The sequence below is a fragment of the Trachinotus anak genome, unplaced genomic scaffold, assembly GCF_046630095.1.
Source record: "Trachinotus anak isolate AG129_WGS33_773 ecotype Australia unplaced genomic scaffold, CSIRO_AGI_Tana_v1 ptg000013l, whole genome shotgun sequence".
Classification (NCBI taxonomy): domain Eukaryota; kingdom Metazoa; phylum Chordata; class Actinopteri; order Carangiformes; family Carangidae; genus Trachinotus; species Trachinotus anak.
The window spans coordinates 23,953,069-23,980,727 of record NW_027273864.1 but is presented as its reverse complement, the minus strand read 5'-3'; the positions used below and the strand labels follow the sequence as shown (position 1 = coordinate 23,980,727).

The following is a 27,659-nucleotide window of genomic DNA, read 5'->3' as shown; positions in this document are numbered from 1 at the left end:
TTTTCTGATGACATTTTTTATTTTTGCTTATGCAGATGAACAGGCACTACAGTTTGGAAATTACAGCACTACGCTAAAAAAAAGAGAAAGCCCTCTAGTCCTCTAAAAAAGTTTTCCTTCAACACTGCAGATCCCCAGCACTACCAGCATGAGCAAAGGACAGAAAAGAAAAGGAGCATTTGAGCAAATTTTTAAAATATGATTTAACATCAGTGTATCACAGTTGTTTCACAGTGGTTGTGCAGTTGCAGCTTTACATGTCCGCTTTTACGCACTTTTACAGCACTCTTGTAAACAGTCCCATTCTGTTTCAAATACAGCTTAAAATACATTAAGACAGTTACAATGCTGAGGTCTTTCCTCAATCAGACAAAAGGGGCCTGCGTGCTGCATTGATGTAAACTGAGCTGGATATCCTGGAGTCAGATTCTGTGGAAGTGAGCTCTCTTTCACTTTGTTGAACTTGACTGCTTGAGAGTCTCTGGAGTGGTAGGGTGGTAGATTTTGATAAGGCAATAGTCATCTCACCACTGAAGCCAGTGCTTACAAGGAGCAACACTTTTTGAGAAGCATACAGAAGCATTAACACCATGACAGGAGACATGTCCCTCCTTCTCTCTTGCAACAGACAGGGCAATTGTCTCATCAATATTTCAGAGACAGATCCTCTTTCTGCTTTTCTCGTTGCAGCTTTCTCTGTCTACATCAGTAAGAGAACACCCGTCTTCCTCATAGATGGCGGTGTCGTATTCACAAGCCCCTGCGTTTACCAGGAGTAACAAACCAGTCTCATATAACACGTACTGCACTGCCACATGCACTCCTAATCTTGGTTTGTACAAGGTTTGATTTAGTTTTTCCCATTAAAGCCAAATATTTAAAGATAAAGATGCCCATAGCCTATATTTAATACAGCCTGCATTTTGGTGCACAGTGAATTAATTTTACAGTATTATGCAAATCAATGGCATTGTTATTATCATCATCATCCTGATAAGAGTTTTAATTCAGTCAAGAATCTGTCAATAATTTGGTGGAAACAAATTGAGGCCATGCATTGGATCAGTTCAGATCAGAGCGGTAAACACTGTGTGGGAGCATCAGCATGCACATAATCACAGAGATAAGAGCTGGAAGCTGATAATACGGAGTCACTGACATTCACTCATAGTAAACAAGTCACATTAACTGCAGGAATTTCAAAAAAATGAAAATGAAAACTAAAACCTTGGTTATGAAATGAAGCTAATCTCCGTACGAAAGAGCTGCAGGTTTATATTTTTCCGGGCAGGTTTTGCTCATGGCGACTGCATCATTAACACACGCAGAGACAAAATAGAGGAGAAACCAAATGAAAGGTTATAGCAGGCACCATGTTGTGGATGGGTGGGACAGTGGAGGTTAATGTAAACAATCCTTGTATTGTTTGGTAGAGTGTGTACTGTACTGTATTTCCATTTCAAAGAGAAGCTCTGCTGAGAGAAACCGTTTTATTTTTAGTCTTTTGTCCCGTTTCCAAATGCTAATTCACTGACATGCTGCGGAGTGGAGGCGGAAAACAACTAGATCCAATACAGGAATACTTCCCGACATTTTTAGAAACATGCCTGCAGAGTTAGAAGAGAAGATTGATTGACACCGGTTAGCTTAGCTTAGCTTAGCCCAAAGACATGAGGCAGGGGGGAAGACACTAGCCTGGATCTGCCTCTAGAACTCACTAGATAAAATCATGTATCTTCTTTGTTTAACAAAAACCGCAACGTGTAGTTTTTTGCCTTCAGACACAAAATAACTTTTGTGGAGCACCTTTTAAAACTAAAGTTACAAAGCGCTTCAAACGGGGCCGCAAAACAAACTCAAAATCAGAAGGTAAAAATGTAAAACCAATTGCAGTGATGTTAAAGAAAGGGTAAAAACAGAAATAAAAAAGAAAAACAAATAAAATCTAGACTGTTTAGACCTTGACCCTTTAGTTTTCAGCTGGGTCTCAAAAACTCAAGGTCACTTTCGTCAGTCCAGCTGCTGCTCATCACCTTTCTACTGTTTTGGTGTAGCTCCTCTAGTTTCAGGCTGCGATGCTGCTGATATCTGAAATTGCTTTATTTTGCTACTTCAAGTGCCTGAATTGCCTCCATGAGCTGTGTGTCACTGCCACTGCTGTTGCTGCAACCAGTGACTGTGTTGCGAAGCAGGCAGAATCCGCGGCTAAACTACAATAACCAGCTTCCTCTTGTTTTTAAAACAGTGGTATGACTTGTCCCTTTTACCTCTCACAGCATCTTTGCCTTGTGTCTTTCTGTCTGGATTAAACAAAGGAGATATATCAGTGAGCTTTAGAGGCACTGGTAAGCTGATTTTGTGAGCTAGCTGGCTTTATGCTAAGCTAAGCTAAGCTAAGGTAACCTGGTCCTGGTTCTAGCTTTATATTTATCGTACAGACATGAGAGCGGTATCGATCTTCTCATCTATCTCTCAGGAAGTCAGCAAATAAGCGCATTTCCCAAAAATGTCGAACTATTCCTCTGAGGCTAAATATGTAAATATTTCACAAAATCACTGAAAAAAAAAAAACTGTACAAGCATCCAGTCTGTAAAAAAAAGATGAAAATATATACATGTAATGCACAATGCACGGCTCATTCTCACTATCCAGGCACAACTGACGAAACCATATCGATATTATGATGAGAGAACATACTGTACGGCATGTTAGCATCACAACTGCAATCAAACACAGCTACACACAAACAAGACTGAAATATTTTGCTTCAGTTGCTGTATCTGGGGGTGGTGATGGTTTTGTTGCAGTAAAGTCTTGTCTGTGATGAGTGCTGAGATGAAGGCAGCTCACTGCGCCCGACGGGACAAGGAAGCTTTGAAGTCTCTGGCAATGTGCAGTTATGACTGGACGGTTCAGTCTGGGTTTGCCCTCCAACGAGACAAGTGTCCACAGCTGGAACGGTTAGATCGGCTCCACGTAATTTGCCGGGTAGAGACCCAGCTGGCCGTTGTCTAGACGACCTTTACACCAGCCCTGCTCGTCTTCCTCCTCCAGCTTTGTCAGCTCGTCCCCTTTATCAGTGAAAGGAGACAGACACGTGCAGCTTGAGGGTGAGGTTGAATGAAACAGCACACTCTATGTAACGTGTTGAATATCTGACCAATGATGGGGCTTCATCGGTGTGATGCAGCAATTCTGTCTTCTGCCCAAAATCACAATAAAGCAGTCCTACTCACTGTAATGAAACACTGTCCACAATGACCTCATACGACCACAGGAGTTAAAGGGATGATAACAGATAAATAAGAAAAACAATACAGCAAAATATCTAATAGTTGACAGATTTCTATTTTCTCATATGGTATAGTCTGTATATATCGCAATCTGTTTTGGTGAGCTCACATAGATGAAAAACTTGTATTACCAAGCTGACAACAGATACTTGAAAGACTTTTCGGTGGAGTAAACCATTGACTTTATGTACTGTAACAGTTCAGCAGCAGGAAATGTGCTCGAGAAACCAAATGGTAGCTTGGGTTGTAACTGTGGCAGCAGTCCTGCAGACTTTTCGCTCCACACCAACCCTGTGGCTGTTACCAGGAGTCACCAGCTATGACACTCACCTGCCCTGAAGCTGAGCTCGTCCTGCTCTTGGCCATCGTAGTCATACAGCGCTCTCACCCTCATGCCTTTGCCCACATCTTCGTCGAAGGGGTTCGTCCCTCCGTTGGTGTCGTTGCCTGAGTTCGGGGCTGTCTGGTCCTCATCCGACCACTCTGTGGAGGCTGTGAACGCCTGGTTCTTCTCATAGCTGCTGACGCTGAACGCAACACATTTCAGTTGAATGTTAAACATTATTTTACATATTACTGCCACTGTGTAAGTTTTGTCTTTTCAGTGTGTTTTTTGACATTTTACTTGTTTTTATTTGATTTGCAAAGGACGTACACAGCTATGATCCCATCACATTTAAAACTACTGCAGTACTTTCATTATCATTTGCAGTTGTGCTTGTGCGCTTGTAGCTGTGATAAAAAATGATGATAGATGATGATAAAAAAAAAACTAAATAAAACTAAATCACAAACTTTTGTCATGAAACCAACAAATAGTAAATCTGTATCACACTCTGACACTTTGTGTAACAGAAATGTTACAACAGACATGTGTAAGTTGATCTGGATAAGAGACTGACTGAGAGAGAATGATCAGATTTTACCTTCCCCGGTCTCCAGCTTGAGCGTGGTCTACTGTTGTTGTGACGTTAGTCAGCATGACTCCATCAATGCCTTTCTTTGACTTTTCTTTCTTAGTGATGCTATGGGTAAGGTCTGGGTTGTATTCCTGCAAAACATGAGAAAAAATGTGTTTAGATTTGGATTTTCTGCCCTGCACAGTAACTGTTGTTCAGTCCCAGGTATCACTCAGTATGTCGCCTTTTGAGGGACACTTGTTTTAAGCTCAACGCTGCCTCAATATTATTAATCATCAACCAGATTTTGCACTTTCAGTTTATTAGACTTTTAGTTGGACATTAGTTTTAGGTAGGTAGGTCTGAGGTACCTAATAAACTGAGTGTATTTCTCTTTCATCTTTGAAATTACTGCTCCTATCCAAAATGTGGTATTAATGATTGGATAGCATATAAAGCTGAATGTTGCAGGTCTCCAGTGACAATATAATGTCTCCAGATTGTATTTATGAAAGTTACCATCACTACTGTTACTGTGATGGCATTTCTGTACCTCGAACTGTGGCCAGTTCATGTGCATGCCGGGGCCATGGGTGTTGCTGAACCACTTCAGATCATCCTGCGGGCTGGCTGATGTGATGGTGCGTTCAAGGTCTCTGTATACTGTAACATAGCTGTGAAAAACCAGCAAAGAGTTAGTGCATGGATGATGTTTGGCTGATGACAGTGTCTGGAATATGTTTTAAGCGTCTCAAACCTTTGGTTCTCTGTGAGGTTGAGGTGGCATTTGACATCCAACAGCACCTCTTTGAGGAAGCTCAGCCTCTTCTCTTCGAACTGCTGACACTGGTCGAACACCTGCTCCATGTTTTGGATGTAGTGAGGGTTGCACTTACTCAGCTCATCCAGAGCCTTCTCATACCTCTCCCTCGCCTAGGCGGTGACACAAACACAAGCAAACTCTTAACAGCATGGAATAAATGTTAAAAGTTGTGCAATATCTCAATGAAGTGGGAACGACTGATGTTTTAACGGCACGTCTTGTCCACATGTTCCTGTTTTTCTTCTCTGTGGTCAAAAGTGAATCCTGTTAACCTTGAACGGCCAATAAATGTGTCTCCAAACACAAGAAAGACTCATGGTTCAAGAGTGTGAAGGTCAAGGCAGAGCTCAGAGTCCACTTCACCTCACAACAGCTCACGTTGAAGTATCATATGGAGCAGATAAAGAGGTGGTGTGGTATTCACTCACACATTAACAATGTTATCTTGACTCCAGCCAGGCTGTCATTATAACACAGCCTCGCATCTAAAAATAGCCACTGAGCTGATTTGCTTTGACTTGATTGTGGAAAATAGCTTTTGCATAATGATGATCCCACAGGCCTGTTTGAGCTGCAGCAGCTGATGTTCTCACTTTCTGTGAATCCTGTTTGCACTTGTCCACTTTCTCATGCAGCTTCTTCTGCTGGTCAGCTGTCACGGAGGCCTCTCCCTTACTGTTGGCCTCTCTGGTGGACGCCAGCTTCTCCTCTTTGCAGGCCATGTGGTACGACTTCTTGGCAGCCTCGAGCTACAGGGGAAAGAGGAAATAAGCAAATTAAACGTAGCATTTTTGTACTAATGGTGTATGCTGAGTAAATCTGCACGTGTGAGAAATACACACAAACGTATTCAGTAATTCAGTCGGCATAAATAAAGTTGGCTTGCAACCAACAATTATTTTCTCGTTTTAATGATTATTTATTTGGTCTTAAAAATGTTTGATGTGATGATATCAAATGCCTCGTTTTGTCTGATAATTAAGACAAAGAAAAGCAGAAAATCCTCACAATTCAGAGGCTAAAACAACAATATATTTGACATTATTGCTTGAGAAATGACTTTGTTGCTGATTATTGATTAATACACCTTTAACTTAAATAGTTTTACCTCTAAAATAAAGCTGACAGGATATCATATTCTAAAATAATTAGCCTAATGATTAATGCAACAAAAAGGGATTAACAGCTCTTTTAGTATAAGCTGTTGAAAAACACATTACACATACACATTGACCCAAAACTCACGAACAACAAGTGGCATTACAATATTAATCACTATTGTCTAAGTCCCTTTAATGTATTTATTCACTGTATTTTTTTAATTACAACAAAAAAAATGGCAATTCTTTTTTGCATGGGTTGTGCAAACCCACAGTATATGTCAGAGAAATTCTTCATAAGGGTATTTATTTATTTATTTATTTATTTACCATTTCTGCAGTTATTCCAAGCGCTCAAAATGAAACTAAACTAATTCCAGAAATACAATACAAAACGATACATATGTTAGGATTAGGTTGTTATCTCCCTTAATTCTCCATGCTTTCCTGCTGTTTCCTCTTCCCTTATGTGGTTTGTTTGTCCCCAGACAGTCTGTCTACTTGCACCTGCTGTTCATCATCTCATCGAGCTGTTCCAGTATTTAAGCCCCGTATCTTCCTCCAGCTTTTGCCAGATCGTTCAGTCTACACTAGTGATACAAATGCTATGGCCAGGTTTCTTGTTTTGCCTGCTGTGTTGCCTGTTTGCCTGTTTGCTGGTTCATCATCCCGTCAGCTCCTGTTGCCTGTCATATCCAGCCACGTCCTCGTCTGTTTGCCTGGTTTGGATTGCTGTTTTCCCTGCCAACTGCCTGCCCTGCTCCATCTGTTTGCTGTCAGTCCCTCGCCTCCACCAACCCAGCCTCTGCCAGCTTTGCAAGTTTCTACAATAAATAACTGTAAAACCTCAACTGTTGCCTAAAGACTCAAGTCTGTCCTCTGCACTTTGGGTCCAAAAATACTACTGCTAAGCGGCCTTTAACAACATGTTTACTATGCACATAGTAGGTGTGTAGAATAGCTACATATATAGAATATAGTCAACCCAGTGTTCTTCATTTGTCCACAAGTTCAAGACTTCATTCATCCCAAAGGGAAATTATCAGTAAGTGTTGAATTTTTTAAATATTATTTTCAAAGATGTCAGCACAACAAACTTAGTCCCAGTCATGACTTGTGTCAGTCTCAAAGATTTCAAAAACAAACAAACAAACAAAAAAAACACACTCCCTCACCTCCTTCAGCTTTTTGGCCCATGGTTTCTGGGCCTTCTTAAAGCCCTCATCTGTCTCTTTGGTTTCCTTGAATCCTCCCATCATCTGTTTGTGGTACGAGTCTTTCTGCCAGTTCTTCACCTTCTCAAAGTCCTCGTTGATCAGGTTATTTTTCACGTCCTGGTGAAGCTCGCTCACCTTCTCTGCTTCCGTCATCAGCGCCAACCAGGCTCGCTCCACTGTGCCGTACTGAGGCCCTGGTGGAGGAATGAAGGGTGAGTAAAACACTGAAGCATTTCAGTATCAAAGCAGACAAACATCAGACTTCACCAACACCTCTTACCTTTGTCTACCAGCTGTCTCCATCTCTTGGACCACTCAGTCAGTTGCTGTGCGTAGGCCTTCTCGATTTTGGCACGCTCCTGGATGCAGTTCATCAGGTCGTTGCAGAGCCGGTGACCATCGTCAATCCTCTTTACTGTTCGCTTGTAGTTCCCAACCTGACAAGAAATGTTTCAAGTTACCTTCCGTAATTTCATTTGACTGAAAAACTATCAATTTATTATACAACTATATATATACTATGTATCATTTACTGTCACTGCCTTTTTTGTGCTCACTGTGAACACTGGACTGTTCCACCCTCTGGTTCTGCTCTGGTAATTAATCCAGGGTCAGATATTGATTGACTGTATGCCACTCCTCAAATGTAATGTGCTGAGGGAACAGGTTGAAATTCAGTTGCTTTCTTACTGAGAGTTAGAAGAGAGGATTGATATATAGCTCTCATCAAGAAAGCGAATAAGCACAATCCTTCCCAAACTGTCAAATTATTCCTGCTTCCTCCTGGTTGAAGATGAGCACATTCTCTGAATTTACTTCAGGCTAAGGCTGCAGTTTATGATTATTTCAATATTAATAATCTGCAGATTAATTTCTCAATTTGTTTCATCCATAAAACAAAAAATTGAAACATACCCATCATAATATCCTAGAACACCAGGCGACCCCATCAAATGTCTTGTTTTGTCCAAGCAAAGAGTCCAACGGCCCAAATATTTAATTCATTGTAATGTAAGACCGAGAAATGCAGAAAATGATCACTTTTGAAAACCTTGAGGATTTGACAGCAGAGAGTTTGTATTTTGTTACTGAGAAAACTGCTGCATACTGCACGGTTGCTGCTGGGTTCACTGTATGAAGTGTATAAAGCAGTTCTCCTCTCAGCCTGCAGGTGATGCAGTGAAAAGACAGGAGGGAACAGCAGGGAAGAGACTGCTGCTGCTGAGTGTGGAGTTATGTAATGAAAGCAGGAGGGGGAGGGGGGGGGTGAGGGTTAATGTCATATAATTTACAACTCTCCATGGACGCAGGAGCAGCAACCTCCCAGAGAGCTGTGAGCTTTGCCCAGAGACAGAGCGAAGCCCAGCTTCCTGCAGTCACTTCACACGTCTTTGACGGAGGAAAGAGGACTGTGTCTGTGCTGAATGAGAATTAGGTGTTTACCTGAGCCTCACTCAACAAATCTCAAATGTGGACTACATGTGAGCAGCCGTGGAAAAGCGACAGCATTCCACAGCCGCCCTGTGCTTCAGCCAGCCGAGTCAGCGATCGGCAGGCAGCACTGCAGCGGCTCCACTGTGATGCAGTGACTGTGTGCGGGGAGCAGACACCTTTGCTGCTCCAGCTGATTCCTGAGCACACTGCCTGGCTGAGGAGACGCGATGAGGGTAAAACACGAGCGAGTCTAAGGACAAACGGATTATAAAACCTGAACCTATGAAGCGTCTAAAATAACTGCTGAGTCAGTCCGTCACACACACTGTGTCTAAACATACAGCTACATGATAGTCAGTATTATCTGTAGCCTGAGTTGTGGTGAACTTTGTCTTGGTTTATGAACAGTCACCAGCTCTCATATATAATGCATGGCCTTCTGGGAACTTGTTGCTCAAATTAAATCAAACTGGTGACGTAAAGGTTGTTGGTGATGTAATGTTGTGGGAGAAGTCCTGCAAGACTTACAACATAATTAAACATCAAATCGACAAAATAAAAGCACTATTTTGATTAATCTGTGAAGTTTTTTTTTTCAAGCAGAGATGTCAAATATCTCCTACTCGCAGCTTCTCATTTGTAAGGATTTGCTGCTTCTCTTCGCTGATGTGATAAGACTGTTTTGTTGTTGACAAAAAAGCAACATCAGACATCATCTGAGCAGGCTTCACAAAGATCCACTTTAAGGCCTTGTTAAATGTGGGAACAGCAACACCAAGAGCTTATTATTAAGATCTTATTTATATCCCATGTCTGTCTACTTCTAGCTACCTCCTAGCTCCTAACCCTAACCCTAGCCATTTTTCTGAATCTCATAACCTAAACAAGTAATCAAGTAATTGAGAAAATGAATGTGATATTTCCATTTACCTGTCATCAGTTACCATTTGTTGGTTTGTTTCAACAGATTGAGGTGTCATATAATAGATGACACCGCATAGGACAGTAACAAGGAGTACCAGGATTTCTTAGGTTTATTATATTTTGGTTACATAATGTGGATTTATCTGCTACAACAATCAACTGTTGCTTGGCACAGACAATGGCTTCAGTTTGCACCTTTCATTTGATGCAGGTCTGCCTGTCGCTCCCATCTTTAAACAGGAGACAGAAGTCTGAGGAGTTAGTGTGAAAGTCAGGTATTACAATAGATACAGACATCCTTTGGAAACCTGTACAATGTAGCTGTCCTTGAAGAGGTAGGAGACAGACACAGTGGTGACATGCCTTTAAAAAGCTCAAGACCCTAATTATATAGACACTTGTTACAACTTCCACCTCAAAGGTTCAGGCTTTGCATATAAACGTTTATCACAGATGCAAATCTGTGCATTAAAGCCTCCTGTACTGACAAGATAGTTGGTATTAAACATGCAAATCTACACCTGTGCACATTGATCAGTAAAAATCCCACCTGTTCCTCGATGAGACCCGTCGGAAAAAAACAAAGGCTTTACAGCTTACACCCGAAACGTAGAACAACTTGTAATTGAAAAATGGAGCAAGTGAGAAAGAAAAGGAAGACAATGAGGCCGAGAAACTGAAAATGAGGTTCAACCAAACCAAAAATGTGTCATTTAGCAATTTCACAAGTGGCTGACCTAAGAACAGAGAATACAGCATGACGACAGGTGGAAAGTGCCACGAACAGTGTCACCAGTAATAAGGGCTGTTGTAGAGGTGAAGAAAAAAAAGACCTGAAAGTAGCAGCTCACTAAAGAGACATCAGGGTCACAAGAGGAGTCAGAGTAGCACTGCAGTGACAAAATAGCGGCAATTATTTGTGAGAAGCCCCTGATGGTTACGCTGAAAGCCAAGCTAGTAAAAAAAAAAAAAAAAAAAAAAAAAAAAAGGTTTTTAATCATCGTACCTACATTTGCAGGACAGTAGATTTAGCCGGCTTAGTCGACTCATTCAGAAATGATGACGACAAAACGTAACCGTTAAAGTCATTCTGCTCAGTGATTAAATCTGTGTCAATTGTGATCTGTGCTGGCTCAGAGAACTGCACTGAAAACTGATCAAACACCACCGATGAAGCTGCAGCTACAGTATGCATACCGCCGAGTACAAGCCTGACTTAGTTTCAGATCTGTGCCTACACGCAGCTGATAAAACGAGGCCCCAGATCCATCCTCCCACCACCCAGACACAACAGGTTCAGTGAGAGTTCATCGCTCGCCGGCGTCAGCTCCCGGTGAGGTCTAATCTGTCAGGAGCTGGTCTCACCTCCCAGAAACTGTCTGTGGTCTCCTCCTGGCTGGCGGACTCGTCGTAGGCTCCAGACATGGTCCCAGATTTGGCAGGATGGCTTCAGGCTGTGGTGGTCTGCAGCAGAGTAACGCTCGTCATGCACTGTCAGAGAAGATGAGCACAGAGAGTGTAAACACAGAGAGTGTGAGCAGAGGGATACGTGAGACGCATAAACATCCGCATTTGGGGATATTCATGAAAATAATCGCCTCACATTCAACTGGATGCAGCTATGACGCTGAGATGAAACAGGCTTATGCATTTTTTTTTTTTTTCTGTCCCATCACTTACAGACTGAGTGCTTATTCCCGCAGCTCATGTGATCACAACATCGCAGTCTTAATCTTAATTCTTTCTTCATGCTCTTATAATACCCACAAGTGCTGTGTCATGGATTTCAAAGTGGAGGCAAAGTCCTTATGTAACCAGAAAAAGGCAGAGCTCATGAAACATTTATGCAGGATGCTATGAGACAATTAACCACGCAGACTAAATGCAAGTAAAGCTGCCAGTACGTGACTCTGTTCATGGTGCAGACTCTCTGTGTTTAAGAAAGTTAAGAAATATAATCTAAGGCTGCAACTAACCATTATTTCTTTTACTGATTAATCTACTAATCAAATCCTCGATTTAATCAATACATTTTCTGGTCTCCAAAATGTTTAAAAATATATATTATATCTTTAAACATTTTGTAGATAATAGAATTATTTATATTAAAAAATAATTTAAAAAAAGGCCCACCACCAATGAATTTTGGCATTTTTGCCAGAGACAAATTAATTAAATGATTAAACAAAAAAAAACCTGCCAAAGTCATTTTCCATCAGTTGACTTCCTAAAAATCTCATAATATTGCAGAACCTAAAGTGACACCTTCACCATCACTCTAAAACATAATGAGATTCAAGTAACAGTGACATAAAATGGAAAAATTAGAATTAAATTTAGTATGTTTGCTTCATCAGCTACTGTTCTGTCAAACGGACATTTGCTTCAGCATTATTATAACCTTCCTTACATCATGACGACAGATTCTATGTAAGGTAATACCACTGAATTATCTAATATACATTTGTGTGTAGGGTCAAACTTAAGTGTACAGATGTTCAGTGAGTTTTATTTTCACACAATATTTTCCACACAGTGAAGTCTGATACTTAAAAAACCACAATCACCCTCATAACCAGAGTGCTCTCGGTTATTCGTCTCTCTGCTCCCCTGAGATGACTCTGTCAATAGATGTAATGACTGGCTATTAATTTTCAGCTCACCCAGCCTCTGTCAGAACACTGTAGCGTAATTGCAGAGTAATCTTCCGTCATTCTAATCAGCTAACATTATCCCAGAGCCTCGCCGGTACACCTTATGCTGCTGCAGAAATGAAGAGCTGTGACATGACTGCTAATGATGACACTTGCTGCAATTAGCGCACAAAATGATTCCCAAAGTGAGAGGAGAAAGAGAGAACATCAGCGCTGTTTAACTGTCCACCTGCCTGCATAAACAATCCACAAATGGACTACTGAACACGCCTACTGTGCACAGTCCCAGGTTTATTACTACTGCAAACTGACACAAAACAACCACAAAAAGATGCAAAATGACCATAAAAGACATCATTTTGAAGTTAATCTGTGGGGGGCCTTTTACATGTCTGGACAGGGACAAACAGAAACACCACAAAAAAGAGGTGAAGGAGGTAGTGATCTATATCTAGTAATATGTGAGCAAAGAAACCCACATAAGTTGATAACCTGTACTCTGACATTGGCCAAACATTAGCTGCAGCAGCCTCATCATGGTCACACTCACCAGGTCAGGTTCGAGTTATGATGGATTCATAGCTGGAGATGATCAGCCACTACCAAACAAACCTGTTTATTCTTGTAACATATCCAGTTTGTGAAATATTCAACGAAATGACACTTCTGATTGAATCTCTTTTAACTTTAAGGTCAATTCCATAACCAACTAAGCATCTAACAGCATAAACCGATAAATGGAAACTGATGAATCTAGGTCTATGTCTTAAAAACACGTTATTAGATCTCAGGTTAACAGATAAACAAAACATAACTTATGTCATTTCACAACATGAGTTGGTTTGGGTTTTCACAGTGAGCTCATATTCCACACAGCAACATACAGATATACACAATACATGAAACACACATACAGACTCATGCTTTTGCCTGTATCCCAGCTCACATTTAAATGCACGTTCAGACCTTTACAACAGTGTCAATGAGGCTGTTAAAGTGGGTTCCTCTCCATCTGAAAGTCTTGTATCTCTGAATTTGTTGAGCTGAAAGGACCATGCTAGTGTTTTTGCACATTTAAGCCTGATTACGAACAAATCACACACTGTCTACCACTTTGCGAAGTGAACCACAGAGTTTGAAATGCATTATCATTAAAATGAGAGACACCTCTTGACACTGAATAAACCGATGCCAGGTTTTATATTTTATCAAAGACTCATTATCTTTGTGTGAAAATGCAGCTTGCGTGCGCTGATGTCTGCAGCTCATTAAAGCTGTTTGGCAGCGAAGTCTGTAAGTGAGACTGTGTGGCTTTGAAATAACAGACATCATTTCTCAAACAAAATGCTGAATTCATAAGAAAATCACACACTCTTACTCAGTTCACCACGCTGAAGGGTTTAGCACTGCAGCCATAATTGGTCTGGTGTGGCCAGTAGATTCTGTTAGTTAAAGTTAACAGACAAATATTGCTGTGTAAGAAACATTTTATTTTTCTCGCCTTCTCACTCTTATTTACTAACCCCAGGATGAAACAATAAAGCCCTGCATTTTGTTTGCTTCAGTTCAGCTATTTGTGCGACCATAAATAAGGGAAGTGATTCGACGCCGTGATTAAAAAAGATGCATTACAGAAAATAAGGAGTAGGATATGAATGTGCGCAGCTGAGGCAGGAGCTACGAACAAGACACGGGCACAGAAATGCTGATCGAGATAAGATCCAAAGTGAGGGCGCAAATGAAGTAAATGACAAAAACGATAAACATGACAACAGAAACAATGAGGTTTACTTGACAGGACTGTTATCAGTGCAATGTTATCAGCTTCAAACTGGTTTGGAAAACGAAACATCGGTAAGCACGTGAGAGCGTTTGATAAGGATTTGTCATGTGAAGTCGTACTGATGTTGAGATATGATTGGTGGTGATTTCACTTCACTAAACAACCACGGTGTGCTGAGAAATGAGCCTCTAAAGGTCGTGTTTGTTTAATCTGCTCGAAAAGAGATTAAAGAAATGAGTTGTTAACGTGTTAATTAGTGAGATTTAGTGGTGCTGATGTGGAGTCTGTTTCCAGTCTTTATGCTAAGCTGACCTTCATATCTACATACAAACATGAGGGTGGTGGCGATCTTCTCCTCTAACTTGCTGCAAGAAAGAGAATAACTGCTCAAAGTCGACAAGAAAATAAAAAATAAATCAAAGTTTGATTTGCCCTTCTTTGTATGGCAAACTCTAATATAAACCAGCAGCTGATTAGAAATTGACAGATTAAGTTCTGCTGATGAAGACGGGTTTGATGCAGAAGAGACAGATATGAAACAATAGAGAGCGAAGGAGCAGTGATGTGTTTTGATAGGAGGTCAGGGGGAGGGGCGGGAGCTGCATGGGTATTTGGGTCAACCGTGGACCCATGGATGGAGCAACACTTTTCACGATGAAGGGCAGAGATGAAATGGGAGAGAAGGAAGCAAGGAGACAAAAAAAAAATCCAAAATCCAATTAATGGAGGGAAATTTCCGCAGAGGTCTAACCCAACAGCTTTGGGCAAAACAAAATGCCTCGACCAAATGCAGCGTGGAGAGGGTGTTTATCATGCTTGGTTAATCCATTAGCAACATGCAGAGAGTGGGCTTTTGTTCAGGATAGCCCTTTGCTCGGCTCGTATGAAGGCAGGAAAACAACCGCTGACTGGCTTCTTCTACTTTTTATCAAAGCCAACAAGTGAGACAGATATTATGCCATGAATCTGACTGTGTTCCTAATCTAGAGCTCTATGTAGTAAATTATTCATTGTACAGATAAACAATACCTACCACCCCCCCACCACACACACACACACACACACACACACACACACACACACACAAAGCATTAACAGTGGCAGCACCATCTGAGGTTTAGTCAACATCACTGATCGTTGCTTTGATTCATTCTTTAATCTTTCTGCTCTTTCATCAACCTGCAGCCTCAACGCTGAGACATCCACATCCTCACAAACAAGCAAGAGCATCGGGAATCCCCATCCCTCTGAAGCAAGTGCACAAGGCATCAAAAAAGCGCCACAACTCGCAGCGCAGCGAGCCCGTAGCGTCGACACATCAAGAGTCAAACCCCAAGACAAAGGCCGTCAACACACCCAGAGAGAGGGAGAACACAGCCCCCCGCAAAAGCAACAAAAGCTTACCCCGAGTCCTCCATTAACAGCGGCTAAGGCTACAGCTAGGAGAAAAGAGACACGTGGGCTCCTCCAGCAGCCAGCCCCTCTCCTCCTCCTCACCTCCCCTCCTGTTTGTTTAATTTTTGCTCAGCACCGCCCGCCGTCCTCTCTGACAGACTGAGCGACGGAGCATCAGCGTGCAGAGCAGAGGAAGAGGAGCCGGTCACTCTAATCTGTGATCTGAGATCTTCCTGCCTGGGGCACTGTGCAGGAAAAGACTGTCTGTGTGTGTGTGTGTGTGTGTCTATTTCTCAATAAGTGAGGGATAATCCTCTGGTGTTTTGGTTAAAAGGCTCAGACAGAGCAGCAGGCCAGAGAGACACAGAGGAGGGAGAGAGAGGAGGAGGGGGTGTAGGGTGGATGGGTGGGCTGCTGCCTTTGAGCAACAGTGGAGATGCTGTAGTGTGGATGTGTGAGGCGTTCAATGACCAGGCTACTTTGTGTTTATGAACGCAGGACACGGTGCTGCTCCTCAGCTGGTGAGACTTCAAACAGCAGGGAGGGTTTTAATTTACTGCCACACAGTCCCCAAGTTTACCTCATGGCAGCTCAGCTTTATTAAAAACCACCAATTCCTTCAGTAGGCTCCAATAAAAGACAGGCACGGCGGGGATTAGGTAACGGGAGATTACCACATATCAAGCTGAGCGTATGATGAGTGGAGGTGACTCAGGGATAGACAACGTAAGCTGTTCAGAAATTTGCATAAAAGGCCAGAGAGCAGTTCTGTGCTGTTGACACTGCAGCCATAAACTGATTAATAATTAGACAACTTGTCATAAAGTTCAGAACAAGATGAAGTTTGACAGCTTTACTGTAGAGGTAAAATACCAAGACAAATAAATTCAAAAATGTATGAATTCATGTTACAACTCAGCATAAAGAGGGAAGTTGCTGGGACATTTCACCAGCCTTCTCCTTTAATTAACACACAGGCACATCCAGTGCTTTCCAAAAACCAGGGGAACAATGGAGGGGGACCTCCGTCACAGTCTCAGCTGCAGCCCGATCTCCAGACTGCCACAATAAGACAAGACCACAGAGAGCGGAGAGGACAGCTGAGTGTGTCTCCGATCTTCTCTGTGTGAAGTACCCAACAGGTGAGGTGGAGGACGGACAGGTCCCAGTGGTGACTGCTGACGTGAGGAGGATGAAGACACTGTGGGGGGGAAAGGCAGCGCTACGGTTTGTTTGTACACTGGTTTTGCTATTGCTACATAGCCAGCGCTAGCATTAACAGCTGGTTAATTACCAGTCTGAGCTTCAGCCAGCTCGTGTTTACAATACAAGGGGTCATACTACGCCCTCTGAGCAGCAAAGAAGAATCTTCATAGACAAATATGTTGCCACTTCCGCGTCCTGACAGCCACAGAGTAGCTTTTCATGCAGTTTGAAAAGTCAGAGTAATTTCCACTGTCTATAACATGCTCACATACCCACAAACACACACACCTCCTCTCAGCCCCGCTGCCCTCTGAGCACAAACACCTGCACTTGGCCACATTATTCAAATGCAGCACTTTTTCTTTCCCTCGGGACAAAGTGTTTCTGCTGCTGCCCTCATCAGATTCAGGTCCTATATTTAGAGCCACATTCATTAATAATTCACACTGCCGTGTAAACAGATAGACGAGATGACCAGCCTGACTCACATGGAGAAACTCTTTAAGGTTTGATGTAATCTCACGTCACAGTCAGGACGAATTGGATTATAAAACAGAGAGGGCCTGACCGGGAGCTATGTTGTGTTTTGGGCAGGGCAGTTTGGTTTGTGTCCACACACATTATTGCCGTGTGTGTCATATTCTAGCTAATACGGCAAACTCTAACCCCACATCTGTGAGGGAGTTCATTTGAAATGCAATGTTATCATGGATATCTGAGGGGATTTATTTTACAAAACAATACACTGGTCTCCAGTCAACAATATCACCACTGATGGCCCCTGACAAACAGTTCCAGCCCTGTAAAACATCCTGGATTCTCAGCTGACGTCTTGGCTGCAAACATAAATGTTGTAGTTCAATAAAATGTGAATGAAGAACGGGAATCCGTGCAGGTCCAGACTCCCATCAACAGCTGCTTCATTATCACAGAGGAAGCCTCAATGAAAGGCACTTAACCCTCAGCTGCTCCGATGGTGTTGCTTAATGGGCAGCAGTGGAAGATTGTGGTTATTGCGCAATTCCCTGGTACAAGTGTGTGCAGCTGTATGAATGGAATAGAAGTGCACTGGAGAATGCTCAGATCAAACAAATGCAAAAAAAAAAAAAAAAAAAAAAAAAAAAAAGCACTGGTTCTGTATCCAAACAAATAAAAAAGCACAACGAGAGAATGCACTTAAAAGTCCTGTAAAAAAATATGAAGCAGCTGAAAACGATTTGTCAAATCCCAGGCAGCCAGACGGGAGGCTAGCTGAAACTCATTCCTGTTTCTCTACAATATTCATGTGTCATCAATAATACAAGTGCTGGGCAAAAGCAGACTTAAATATATGTGCAGTCTCTCCTGTTTTGTAATAGCTGCAGCCTTTACACAGCACAGTCAAGGTCTAATTGATCAGCAAGTGCAAAAGGTGATTGCTAACTTGGATGCCTATTAACGATACAGGAAATAAAGCCTCAGGTCATCAACGACAGAGCTAGAAAATTAATTAAAGAGGAAACAAGTCAAACAGAAGCTGGATGCACCTTATTCATAATCATCTGTGTATATCTACCACTTAAGGAATATTCAGAGGGCGTCCAAGGTTACATTGCGGAAATGCCAATGTGAGTACTTAATCCATTACTAAGTCCAAACCTTCAATTACACAAGACAAAGGTCAAGATGTGTGAGTGCTAAAGCTAAGATGACTTTCTCTGCTATAACAGCATTTGGATCAACTCTAAAACTGCGTCTGTGTTAAATGTCAAGAAATCGATGAGAAAACAGTTGGAAGAAGCTCACAACTACAAATTTGAATACAACTGTAACAGAGTAAAAGTTAGACATCCAGACATGTCATTACAGATTAGAGCAGTTTACTGAACCTGGTCTGTCCTCTGAGCTGCCCCCCCAGTCCTCCACAGCGTCACTCCAAGTAACTTCTGACAGCTTTAAGGAGAACTGACACCTGAGACCCCGAGTCAAAGAGCGTCACTGCTCACCTGCAACCATGACACATCCTGCAGTCTAGCACGCCTTTTCAACACACACACGCACACACACACACACACACACACACACTGTGAGACTGAACTTTGACATATCCCTGAGAAGACACATTAGGCTATCAATAATTAGCTAGCTGCAAGGAAGGGTGGAGGCTGAGGGCTCTCTGCCATGTCACACACATTCCTTGCAGCCAGGCAGAAGAGATACAGGAAAAGGGAACGACGGACAGACTGATAGAACGATAGAAAGAAGGAAGAATGAGACGGAGAGTTGCTCATCACCAAGATAAAGGCAGACAGGCCGGACAGAGAGAGGAGACGGTTACGCAGGTGGTTAGATAAGGGCTTTTTTTTGTAGAGGACAGACAGGGATGAGTCAACATCAGGAGTATCAGGTCAGCCGCGCTGCAGCCACTCAGTCAATACACATTTTGCTGATGCACAATGAATTCCACGTGTGGAGGCTGAATAGTCTGAGCGTCTTTCAACTATTCTGAAAAATGATGCACGAATAAATGAATAAAAGAACAGCAGCGTCCTCAGAACAAGTTATCTGAGGACAAAGTTTTTTTTTCCACAGGAACTGTATAGTGAATGCCAACAACACACACACAAATACACAAAGCTCTTTTGTTATTTAGTGTGACTCAGAGCACGCAGGTGTGTGTGTGTCCTCTGATAACAAATAGAGGCTTCAAAATGAACCAGACAACCACTTTTCCATTCACGGGCTGCCTGCTGGTGCAACGCTGAGCTTGCCTCTCGTCTGAAACCCTTAAAAGTCATGAAATACTCTAATAAAGCCGGTTGTCCATCCACGCAGGCAGATGTTCATCTCTCCACTATGTGCCATCTGTGTGTCATCTAATCATGTGTCTCCCTGCGGGGCTCTCTCCATGTGACCCCGGTGTTATATCCCATTATTGCAGGAAGTAATTTACAACCACTGCGCAGGCAAAAGTAGACCTGAAAGGGCTGCAGGCCTGGCTTGATTCCTTGTATAGAAAACACAATCTTATAATTGAGTTTGTTTTCCTGGCCATATCACTTTCATTTCAGGCTGAGGCTTTGCTGTGTGTGTCATAAATCTCCAAATTCAAAATAGAGTATAAAGTTCAGAATTAAATTAGAATCTGCAGAACTGTGCTAAAAGTGAAGTGAGGATGCTTTCAGAAATAATGTCATTCACAGTTTTCAGTCATAGTGCTCCGTGCTTCAGAATGAATCTGGGACCAGTCAGGCACCTCCCTGATGGTGTTACGTGATGGGAAAGAATCTAAACATCTAAAGTGCCTAAACTCATGCACATTACTGTATTTCATCACAATGATGTGATGGATGAAGGATAAATCCAGCTGGAGAAAATGAACAAGCAGCACTTGCCTCTCACTACTGCTGTAGTGCTCTTGAGCAAAGCACAAAACCTTCAAATGCTTCACTGGAGTTGCTCAGTGGGCAAAACATGAGACTGTGGTTTGCTTCCAGGCATGAATATGTGTGACTGAGTGAGGTCAATGCTCCATTTAAAAAAGTGCTTGTTGGATTGTCAGACAGCATCTGACCCCATCTCTCCACACAACTTTCAGCGCTGGAAATGCAAGGGGAATGTGTCCGAAACGGAAAATGACAAGGACGCTAACGACTGCCCTGGTGTGCAGAGGTGACACAGTAAAAGAACTAAAGAAAAGAAGTAATGACGTTCACCTCAGCAGCACTATCTGGTTACACACTAAACAAGATGGTGAACCCAGTAAACATTATACCTGTTAAAGGTATAAGTTGCAGCCCCATATGTTACCATCACCTCTCTCGCACATGACATCTCTCTGACACTCATGCACATGTATGCTTGTGGAGCATCATCCAGTAATCTGCGCAGAGCCAATTTCTCACACTCTACACTTAAAAGAATTCAATCGATATTCCAGGACAAGTGCGGAGGACCTCTGTGCTTGCCATCCCAGTTTGTTTTGAAATCAATAACTCTTTTTCTGCTGCCCAGTGCAGAGCAGCAGTGTGGACAGAGCACTTATTGAAGCCCCTGGTTCAGCTGCTAGACTCAAAGTGTGCACACACTCTGAGCTGTGGACAGACGGAAGCTGATACTGGGCAGGAATCTCAGTGGGAGAAATGGAGTGACTCATTGAAAGACAGTGCAGCTGCTAAGAGCTATGAGAGCTACACACACATGCCCACACACACACACACACACACATACAAACACACACACATACACACACGCACACACACACAAAAAGCCTCTGTTGTTGTTCTCATGAATGAAAAGTCCTCTGGCTGTTAAAGGTGAGATCCACTCAGAGGAAACATGATCAGTGATGCAAAGCACTTTTTCAGATACAAATACTGTTTCTTTGTTGCATAAGTAAGAAACACCTCCTAACAAACACACAAAAACCCATCAATACTGACACAATCAAAAATACCAAATATAATAATAGGCGGTCCTTTCCGTATTGTATAGCAAGCTGAATTAATATGGGTTTTGGAGTGATTGCCAGATGAACCCTTTGGGCTCTGGGAAATACAAATGGGTTCTTTCACCATTAAGTGGCATTTCATAGATCAAACATTTAATTGACTAATAGAGAAAATAATCAGAAGATGAATTGATAACGAAATGATCATTTGGTGAAATTGATTCTGTGATCTTTGTGAACAGATGGAGTTTTCCCAGTTGCCTTGAATGAACATTGAAACTCAACTTTTAGGTCACTGTGAGCAAGAGGAGGCTCAGGAGAGATGTGAATTTGAACGTCACTGATTCTCTGACTACTGGGCAAGCTCAACCTGATGATGAAGATCATGTGATTTTTCATTTTTCATTGCTTCTCAAATTTAAGAAAACAATTGACAGGTTCTTCAACAGTGAAAATAACTAATGGCTGCAGCTGTAATCCATACACACATACAAGTACAAGAGTAAATCAACAAATGGACTGATAGAAAATGTATCATTTTAGCTGACATAATGACAGACATTTCCCAGCTGTGAGGATTTGCTGTCTTCAGCTTGTGCTTCAGGAAACTGTATTTCTCATTATCTTACATTTCATGGGCCAAATTACTAATTTGTTAATTGAGAAAATAACTTGCACATTCACCAATAATGAGCATTATCCTTAACTGCAGCCCTGCTTCAATATGCACAAACGCACATACGCCATTTTTGACAAACCCAGTCACTATGGTAACATCAAGCTCCCTTCCTTCCTGCTCGTTTGGCTGTGAAGCACTTCACTGACACTATAAATCTGACACGTCGGAGCCTCAGTGGAGCAAAGCAAACCTGCAGCCAGCAACCTCTAACTGCCTCTCCTTGTTCCTCTCGCGCTGTGAGATGGCTTTAGTGATGCACCATCTACTGCAGAGATGCCCCAGAGACATGCACTGATTTATTACACTCCGCAAAGTGGAAGCATCCACATCATGTGTCACAGATTCACAACAATTCATCCCACAGCACTTTGCTCACTGAAAGTCTGACCAGAAGTCACACAAAGATGAGATACATTTAAACTAAGCTTGAACAATCATACTGCCATGCAACTGTCTTGTGACCCCTTAAAATGAAGCAATGGAGTTTAGAACAGTTCAACAAAACATTTTTTTTACTTGTCAGATTGTTTGATTTGAATGAATTTTGTATTTTACATTTCACAAAAATGTGCACAAGAATAAGAATTAGAGGAAAAGTGTATAAAATAAAATAAGCATAGTTTTGTTATACAAAAATGCCATTTTGGGATCCCAGTAATGTTGGAACCCCTTGGGGCAGGGGGGGTGGGGGGTGGGTGGGATGGGGGTCCTAACCCCAAGATTGGGAACCTGAGAATGATTTTCATTAGGGTTGCATATGATGATTATTTCCATTATTGATTAATCTGCCATTTTTTCTTAATTAATTGATCTAGGGCTGCAACCATGAATTACTTTCTCAATTAATTGATAGATAAGATCATTTTCTTGATTAATGAATTAATTGATTGGTCTATAAACCATTAGAAAAACCCCATCAAATGTTCAACAGCCTAAAACTGTAGAATATTCAGTTTTATAACGTAAGAGAGAAAAACAGCAAATGTTGACATTTGGGAAGCTGGAACAACTGAATCTTAGTCCTTTGAATATGCTCCTACAGGAAGTTTCAGCTGGGGATGTAAGAGCTGAATACAGAGACTGTGTTGCAGCCTGAACGGCACTGTAAAGCCTGCTGGTTAGATTCTGCTGATTCAGGATCTGTAGGCAGAGTGCAGCAGAATCAGACAGTGAAGATGCACGACCCATGTGTATCAGTATCATACATACAATAAACCCAGCAGCTTTGTCTTTCATGACTGGTTTGCTAAATCATCTTTGGGTGAAAACTGGGAATGTCCTCTGGATTTTCTACCACCTATCTAAACACCCACCATGTTTAGCCATCAATCGATGTGGTATTATTTAAAAATCCAAAAACTATGTGTTTATAGCGTACATCATGATCATGATCATACAGGCATCACAAAAAAGGCCACATTGCTATGCTAGAAAATCCCACACATAGATACAAGGCTGCCAATGATTGGGGTTTTTTTTCAATGAATTTATTAATTGTTTTGCTATGAAACGTCTAAAAAATTGTTTAAAGAAAAAAAGCCATAACAGAGCCAAATGCGATGTCTTCAAATGTCTTGTTTTCCTAAAGACCAAACATCCAAAAATATTTAGTTTACAATGACATGACAAAGGAAAGCAGCACATCTGCTCATCTTTGGCACTGTTTCACTGTGTTTGCTTGAAAAATTACTGAAATTAATTCATTATCAAAAATTCAGTTGATTGACACATTAACTAACAATTCAGCTCTGCATGTATACGAAGATAACTTATATCAAACATCTCTTTGGTAATTCTCAACTGCGATTTCTTGTTACTTATCAGCTGACATATACACCAGCTGGGTTACTTGTACCAATTTGCCGGTGCAGCTCTCATAAAGAGCAAGATGTCTGTTAATATATGAAATCAAGCTTTTCTTTTCCCAGCTCAGAATTGCGTGCCATCTTTCTTGAAACTAAAATAAAACAAAAAACCCCCGTATATGTCTTGTCCTTTTCCTTGAATGGTTGCCTCAGGTATGTGAGAAGAAAAACTAAAAGCTACCAATCATATTTTTCTCTGCAAATACAGGACAAAGCACACACATTCTTGAAATTAATTATTATCATTTTGTTTGGTCTCAACCACTTTGCTGGAAAAACTATTGCTTCTTTATGTAACTGTTATCTGATACTGGTCTACCCCTCTGCAGCACAGGATGCTGTGGCATGTTGTGACAGGTCTGCCCTTCTTCCTACTGAATCACACCACGCACCATCACAAGCCGAACCCTAAATCTTTCCATGTGCAGCATCAGCTGGAAAGAAAAGCCGACGGGATGCAGACCTGCAGACCCCCGGGCTTTAGAGGAAATGCAGCCCTGCCTCTTTCCCGTGATCCAATGTGAGGATCCTGTCTCAGGATCCAGTTACCTTACACTTGAAGCCAAAGCCAAAGCCCTGCTCTCTCAACATCCAGGCTGTATGTCTGAGCTTCTGAGCGTGTATGAAGGATCCTTTTCACTGAGCAGTGTAAATTTTAAGCTACAGTGCTATATTGAAGACAGTAAAACCTCTTACAGGCATTCAGTGCAATTGACTCATTTTTCCTCATTAATATAATGTAAATATATGTTTTGTTCATTTCAGGTTTATCCGACTTAAGACAAGTGCAGAACTAATAAACATGAGTTGTTTTTACTTGAAGTGTTTTGACTTGAAATGATGAACTGACTGAACACATTTCTAAGACTAAACTCATTACATTAAGGTTTTACAGAAACAAAACCAGTGGTTTGAAGATAATTGGCTTGATGGAAAGTTGAAGATAAGCCATGGCCTTTTCTTTTCATAATAATGAAAACCATGATGAAGGTTAAGAGTGGATTAAGCCTGTGCTGCTGTACATTTGAAAAAGTCACTGGGAGCAGACTCAGATGTTTTATCTGAGGGGGGGCGTCATTTATTTGAGGAAAAGACAGTTACCACTACAGTTATCATGAAATATTACCAATTGTATTGTCTGACTTAAACTGAAATTTTAAGGCAGCACTTTCACTCATATTTTAAAGTTGAAACAACAAGTTGTATTTGCTAACAGACCTTGTAGGACAGCAGTGCGTAACTTTGAAACACTTGTAACCTCTTTAGCGTTGTGGTAATTCTCAGAGGAACTGAGATAAAATGAAAATTTTATTTGCATCGATCCAAACAAAGACATATATGTAAAAGCTTGAGAGCATACTCAGGGTTACAAAGGCTAAAGGGACAATATGGAGGAAGAACTGCTCTCTTTCAATCATCTAATGCCTATTGTGAGCACCAGATGTGATGTGCCAGGCTGGTAAGTACAAATGGAAATTGAGAGTGAACTGCTGTGTCTTTGCCCACTGGGAATAACATGGTCAAAACTCCAATTATTTATACAGAGAAAGAAGACGAATTAGGGTTTCGTCTAATTAATTACATTAGCGATGACATCTCATCCGTCATTCCTCCTATGAAAACAGAGAGGAGTTGAACCGGGTGCTGCAAATTGAATGAGTGTTCCTAATTTGTCACATGAATTAATCCAATTAGGCGCTCACTCAAATAAAAGCAGAGACACACAGACCCACTCACGCCTCTCTCTAAGTGACCCTCAGCTATGATAGTGGCATGAAATGAAAGAAGTCTATCTGACGTCATGATAAACTTGATTTAAAAAAGAAATATTCCATATTCCTTCTGTGTTTCATGATAAAATACAATCCACTCACTCGCAGTGTGTCCCCTCTGTAACCATTCCCTGCAGCCAAATGATGCCTTGTTAAAGCAGAGCTGTGTTTGTTTAAGCCCTGTTATTGCAGGTTAATAGGTTTGATGATCTGAAACGAGATGATTTCCCTACAACAAACAGCGCAGGAGGGAGGGGTCTCCTTCTCAACCTGCAAGAATGGCCATTATATAACAATTATTTTCATCATTTTTTGTCAGAAAAATGCTCATCACTTCCTTTCATTGCCTTGAGCCCAAACTGAGGACTTTGTTCAACAATAGTAGAATCCAGTGTAGAAAACCAAAGTGTACAATTTACAATGATTATTAAACATAGAAAGCATCAAATGCTAACATTTGAGAAACTTGAACCAACAATTATTTGAATTTTTTTGCTTTTTGCTTAATCAATTATTAATCGATTACGCATCTGGTTAATTAACAAGAATTGGAAAATTACATTATTCGTTTGTTGCAAAGACTTTTGACAAATAAAGGAGAATTCCAGCAATTTGACAGTGCACATCCACCCAAAGAAAAAAATATCAAAGCAGCAGAGGCCGAGATATCCTGAGCTTTAGTCACGGGTATATACCGAGTTCCAAAACCACTGGATCCTACAGTTCCCATAAGGCAGCTCATTAGCATCTTTTGTTAGATTTTCCCTGCCTGACACAATTTGTGACACATGTATTTCACATTTATTTGTTTTGTGTCTCTTTGTAATCTTTTTGTGTCTTTTCGTTGTCATTTTGTGTCTCTAGTATTTGTTTTCTATCTCTTCGTGATCTTTCTCCATCTGTTTGTACCGGTCTCATTGACTTTCCAACAAGAAATATTAACAGTGACGAGAAGCTATGGACCAGGGATGCCCTCACCCGTTGGGCCCCTGGACCAATTCAATTTCAATTCAATTCAATTTTATTTGTATAGCGCCAAATCATAATATACATTATCTCAAGGCACTTTACAGGGTAAGGTCAAGACCTTACATTGTTACAGAGAAAAAACCCAACAGTTCCCACAACAAGCAAGCCCAGTAGGCCCAGTAATCCACCCGTGCTTTACAAGCTGCACAGTGGCCAGTGATCAGAGTTCAGAACCGTGGACAGAGCTCACTCAGACTCACAGACTAGTTTGTATTCAGATGGAGGTCTTCACCTCACAGCGGCTCTGACCTGATCCACCACCATCTGCTCTCCAACGATAAATCAAAGAGATGTGCTGGTCTGGAGGAAGCTGGGACTTTCCCCAGAGACGAGCTTTTTTACTCCATGGCCATCCCTCCCTGCCCTCTGCTGCAGCCTGCACCGGCTCCTTGCTCCTCTTTGCACAGAGTCTGCAGAGCAACTCGTAGAAATGTTCTCAAATGCATTTTCCTAAGTCAAACTAGAAACGTATCATATATAGATATCCTGCTTTTTTTAAATTTTATTTGTAATAACCTAAGTGTCATGAAGCAGGGGAAGCTACAGTCTGGCAGTGTGTCGAGTTACATCTCCCGCACTTCACCACAAACCGCACGTTTTTATCACGCACATCTAACCAGAAGCGAACCATCTGCAGACTTTTCCTCTCAAAACACTTCACTTCTCATATCATGGACTTTAATTCAGTCCCACCTACACCAGCTCTGACTGACAAATGCGACTGCAGATGTAACGGTTCGGCAATATGCAGCTATGAATGCATTTACTTCACCAACAAAAAAAAATCTAAAATTGACATGAAACATCAAACGCAACATACCGAAATGAAATTATGATCCAGCTTCCGTTTGTCTTTTTCAAAATGCAAGCATTGTCTTCATCAGCAGAGACTGCCTCCGTCGCACCGCCGGTAAATGTCGCTGAAAGGAGCCTCCAGTTGGGGGATGGTCCGGGGGCTGGTGTCAAGCTTGCCACGATGAACACCGTGACTTCCGGGAAGCGCTTTCAAAATAAACGTATACGCATATGAGAACGGTGCACCTGAGAGAACAACTTTATTAACAAATAACAAAGTTACAAACTCTTGCACATGGGTACATCAAGTAACTATTAAACATTTCAGGATCTGCAACAATGACACAAGTAGTATCAGGCA

The 27,659-nt window shown here is 41.6% G+C and overlaps 1 protein-coding gene across 4 annotated transcripts; it reads right to left on the bottom strand.

The window, feature by feature from the left end:
• Positions 1 to 27,485, bottom strand: pacsin1b (protein kinase C and casein kinase substrate in neurons 1b). Of its 4 annotated transcripts, none has more exons than XM_071493096.1 (10): positions 27,324 to 27,485; positions 11,057 to 11,182; positions 7,614 to 7,770; positions 7,292 to 7,527; positions 5,610 to 5,765; positions 4,951 to 5,126; positions 4,747 to 4,867; positions 4,221 to 4,345; positions 3,625 to 3,821; positions 1 to 3,072 (listed from the first exon to the last, which is right to left on the bottom strand). In XM_071493096.1, the coding sequence occupies exons 2-10, from the start codon at positions 11,114 to 11,116 to the stop codon at positions 2,963 to 2,965; spliced, it is 1,338 nt and encodes a 445-aa protein (XP_071349197.1). In that variant the 5' UTR covers positions 11,117 to 11,182; positions 27,324 to 27,485; the 3' UTR covers positions 1 to 2,962. The 4 variants fall into 4 exon arrangements, with proteins under 4 accessions (XP_071349197.1, XP_071349198.1, XP_071349199.1 ...); XM_071493097.1 differs by lacking the exon at positions 27,324 to 27,485 and adding an exon at positions 18,598 to 18,774; XM_071493098.1 differs by lacking the exon at positions 27,324 to 27,485 and adding an exon at positions 15,533 to 15,799.
• Positions 27,486 to 27,659: the final 174 nt, after the last annotated feature.

Bases quoted from the DNA above. Each gene is read 5' to 3' on its own strand.
- pacsin1b (XM_071493096.1), bottom strand. From the start codon at position 11,116: ATGTCTGGAGCCTACGACGAGTCCGCCAGCCAGGAGGAGACCACAGAC. The intron at 4,346-4,746 runs GTACAGAAATGC...CATGTTTTGCAG, and splicing joins TGAACTGGCCACAGTTCGAG to GAATACAACCCAGACCTTAC. The intron at 3,073-3,624 runs GTGAGTGTCATA...TCACTGATAAAG, and splicing joins CGAGCTCAGCTTCAGGGCAG to GGGACGAGCTGACAAAGCTG.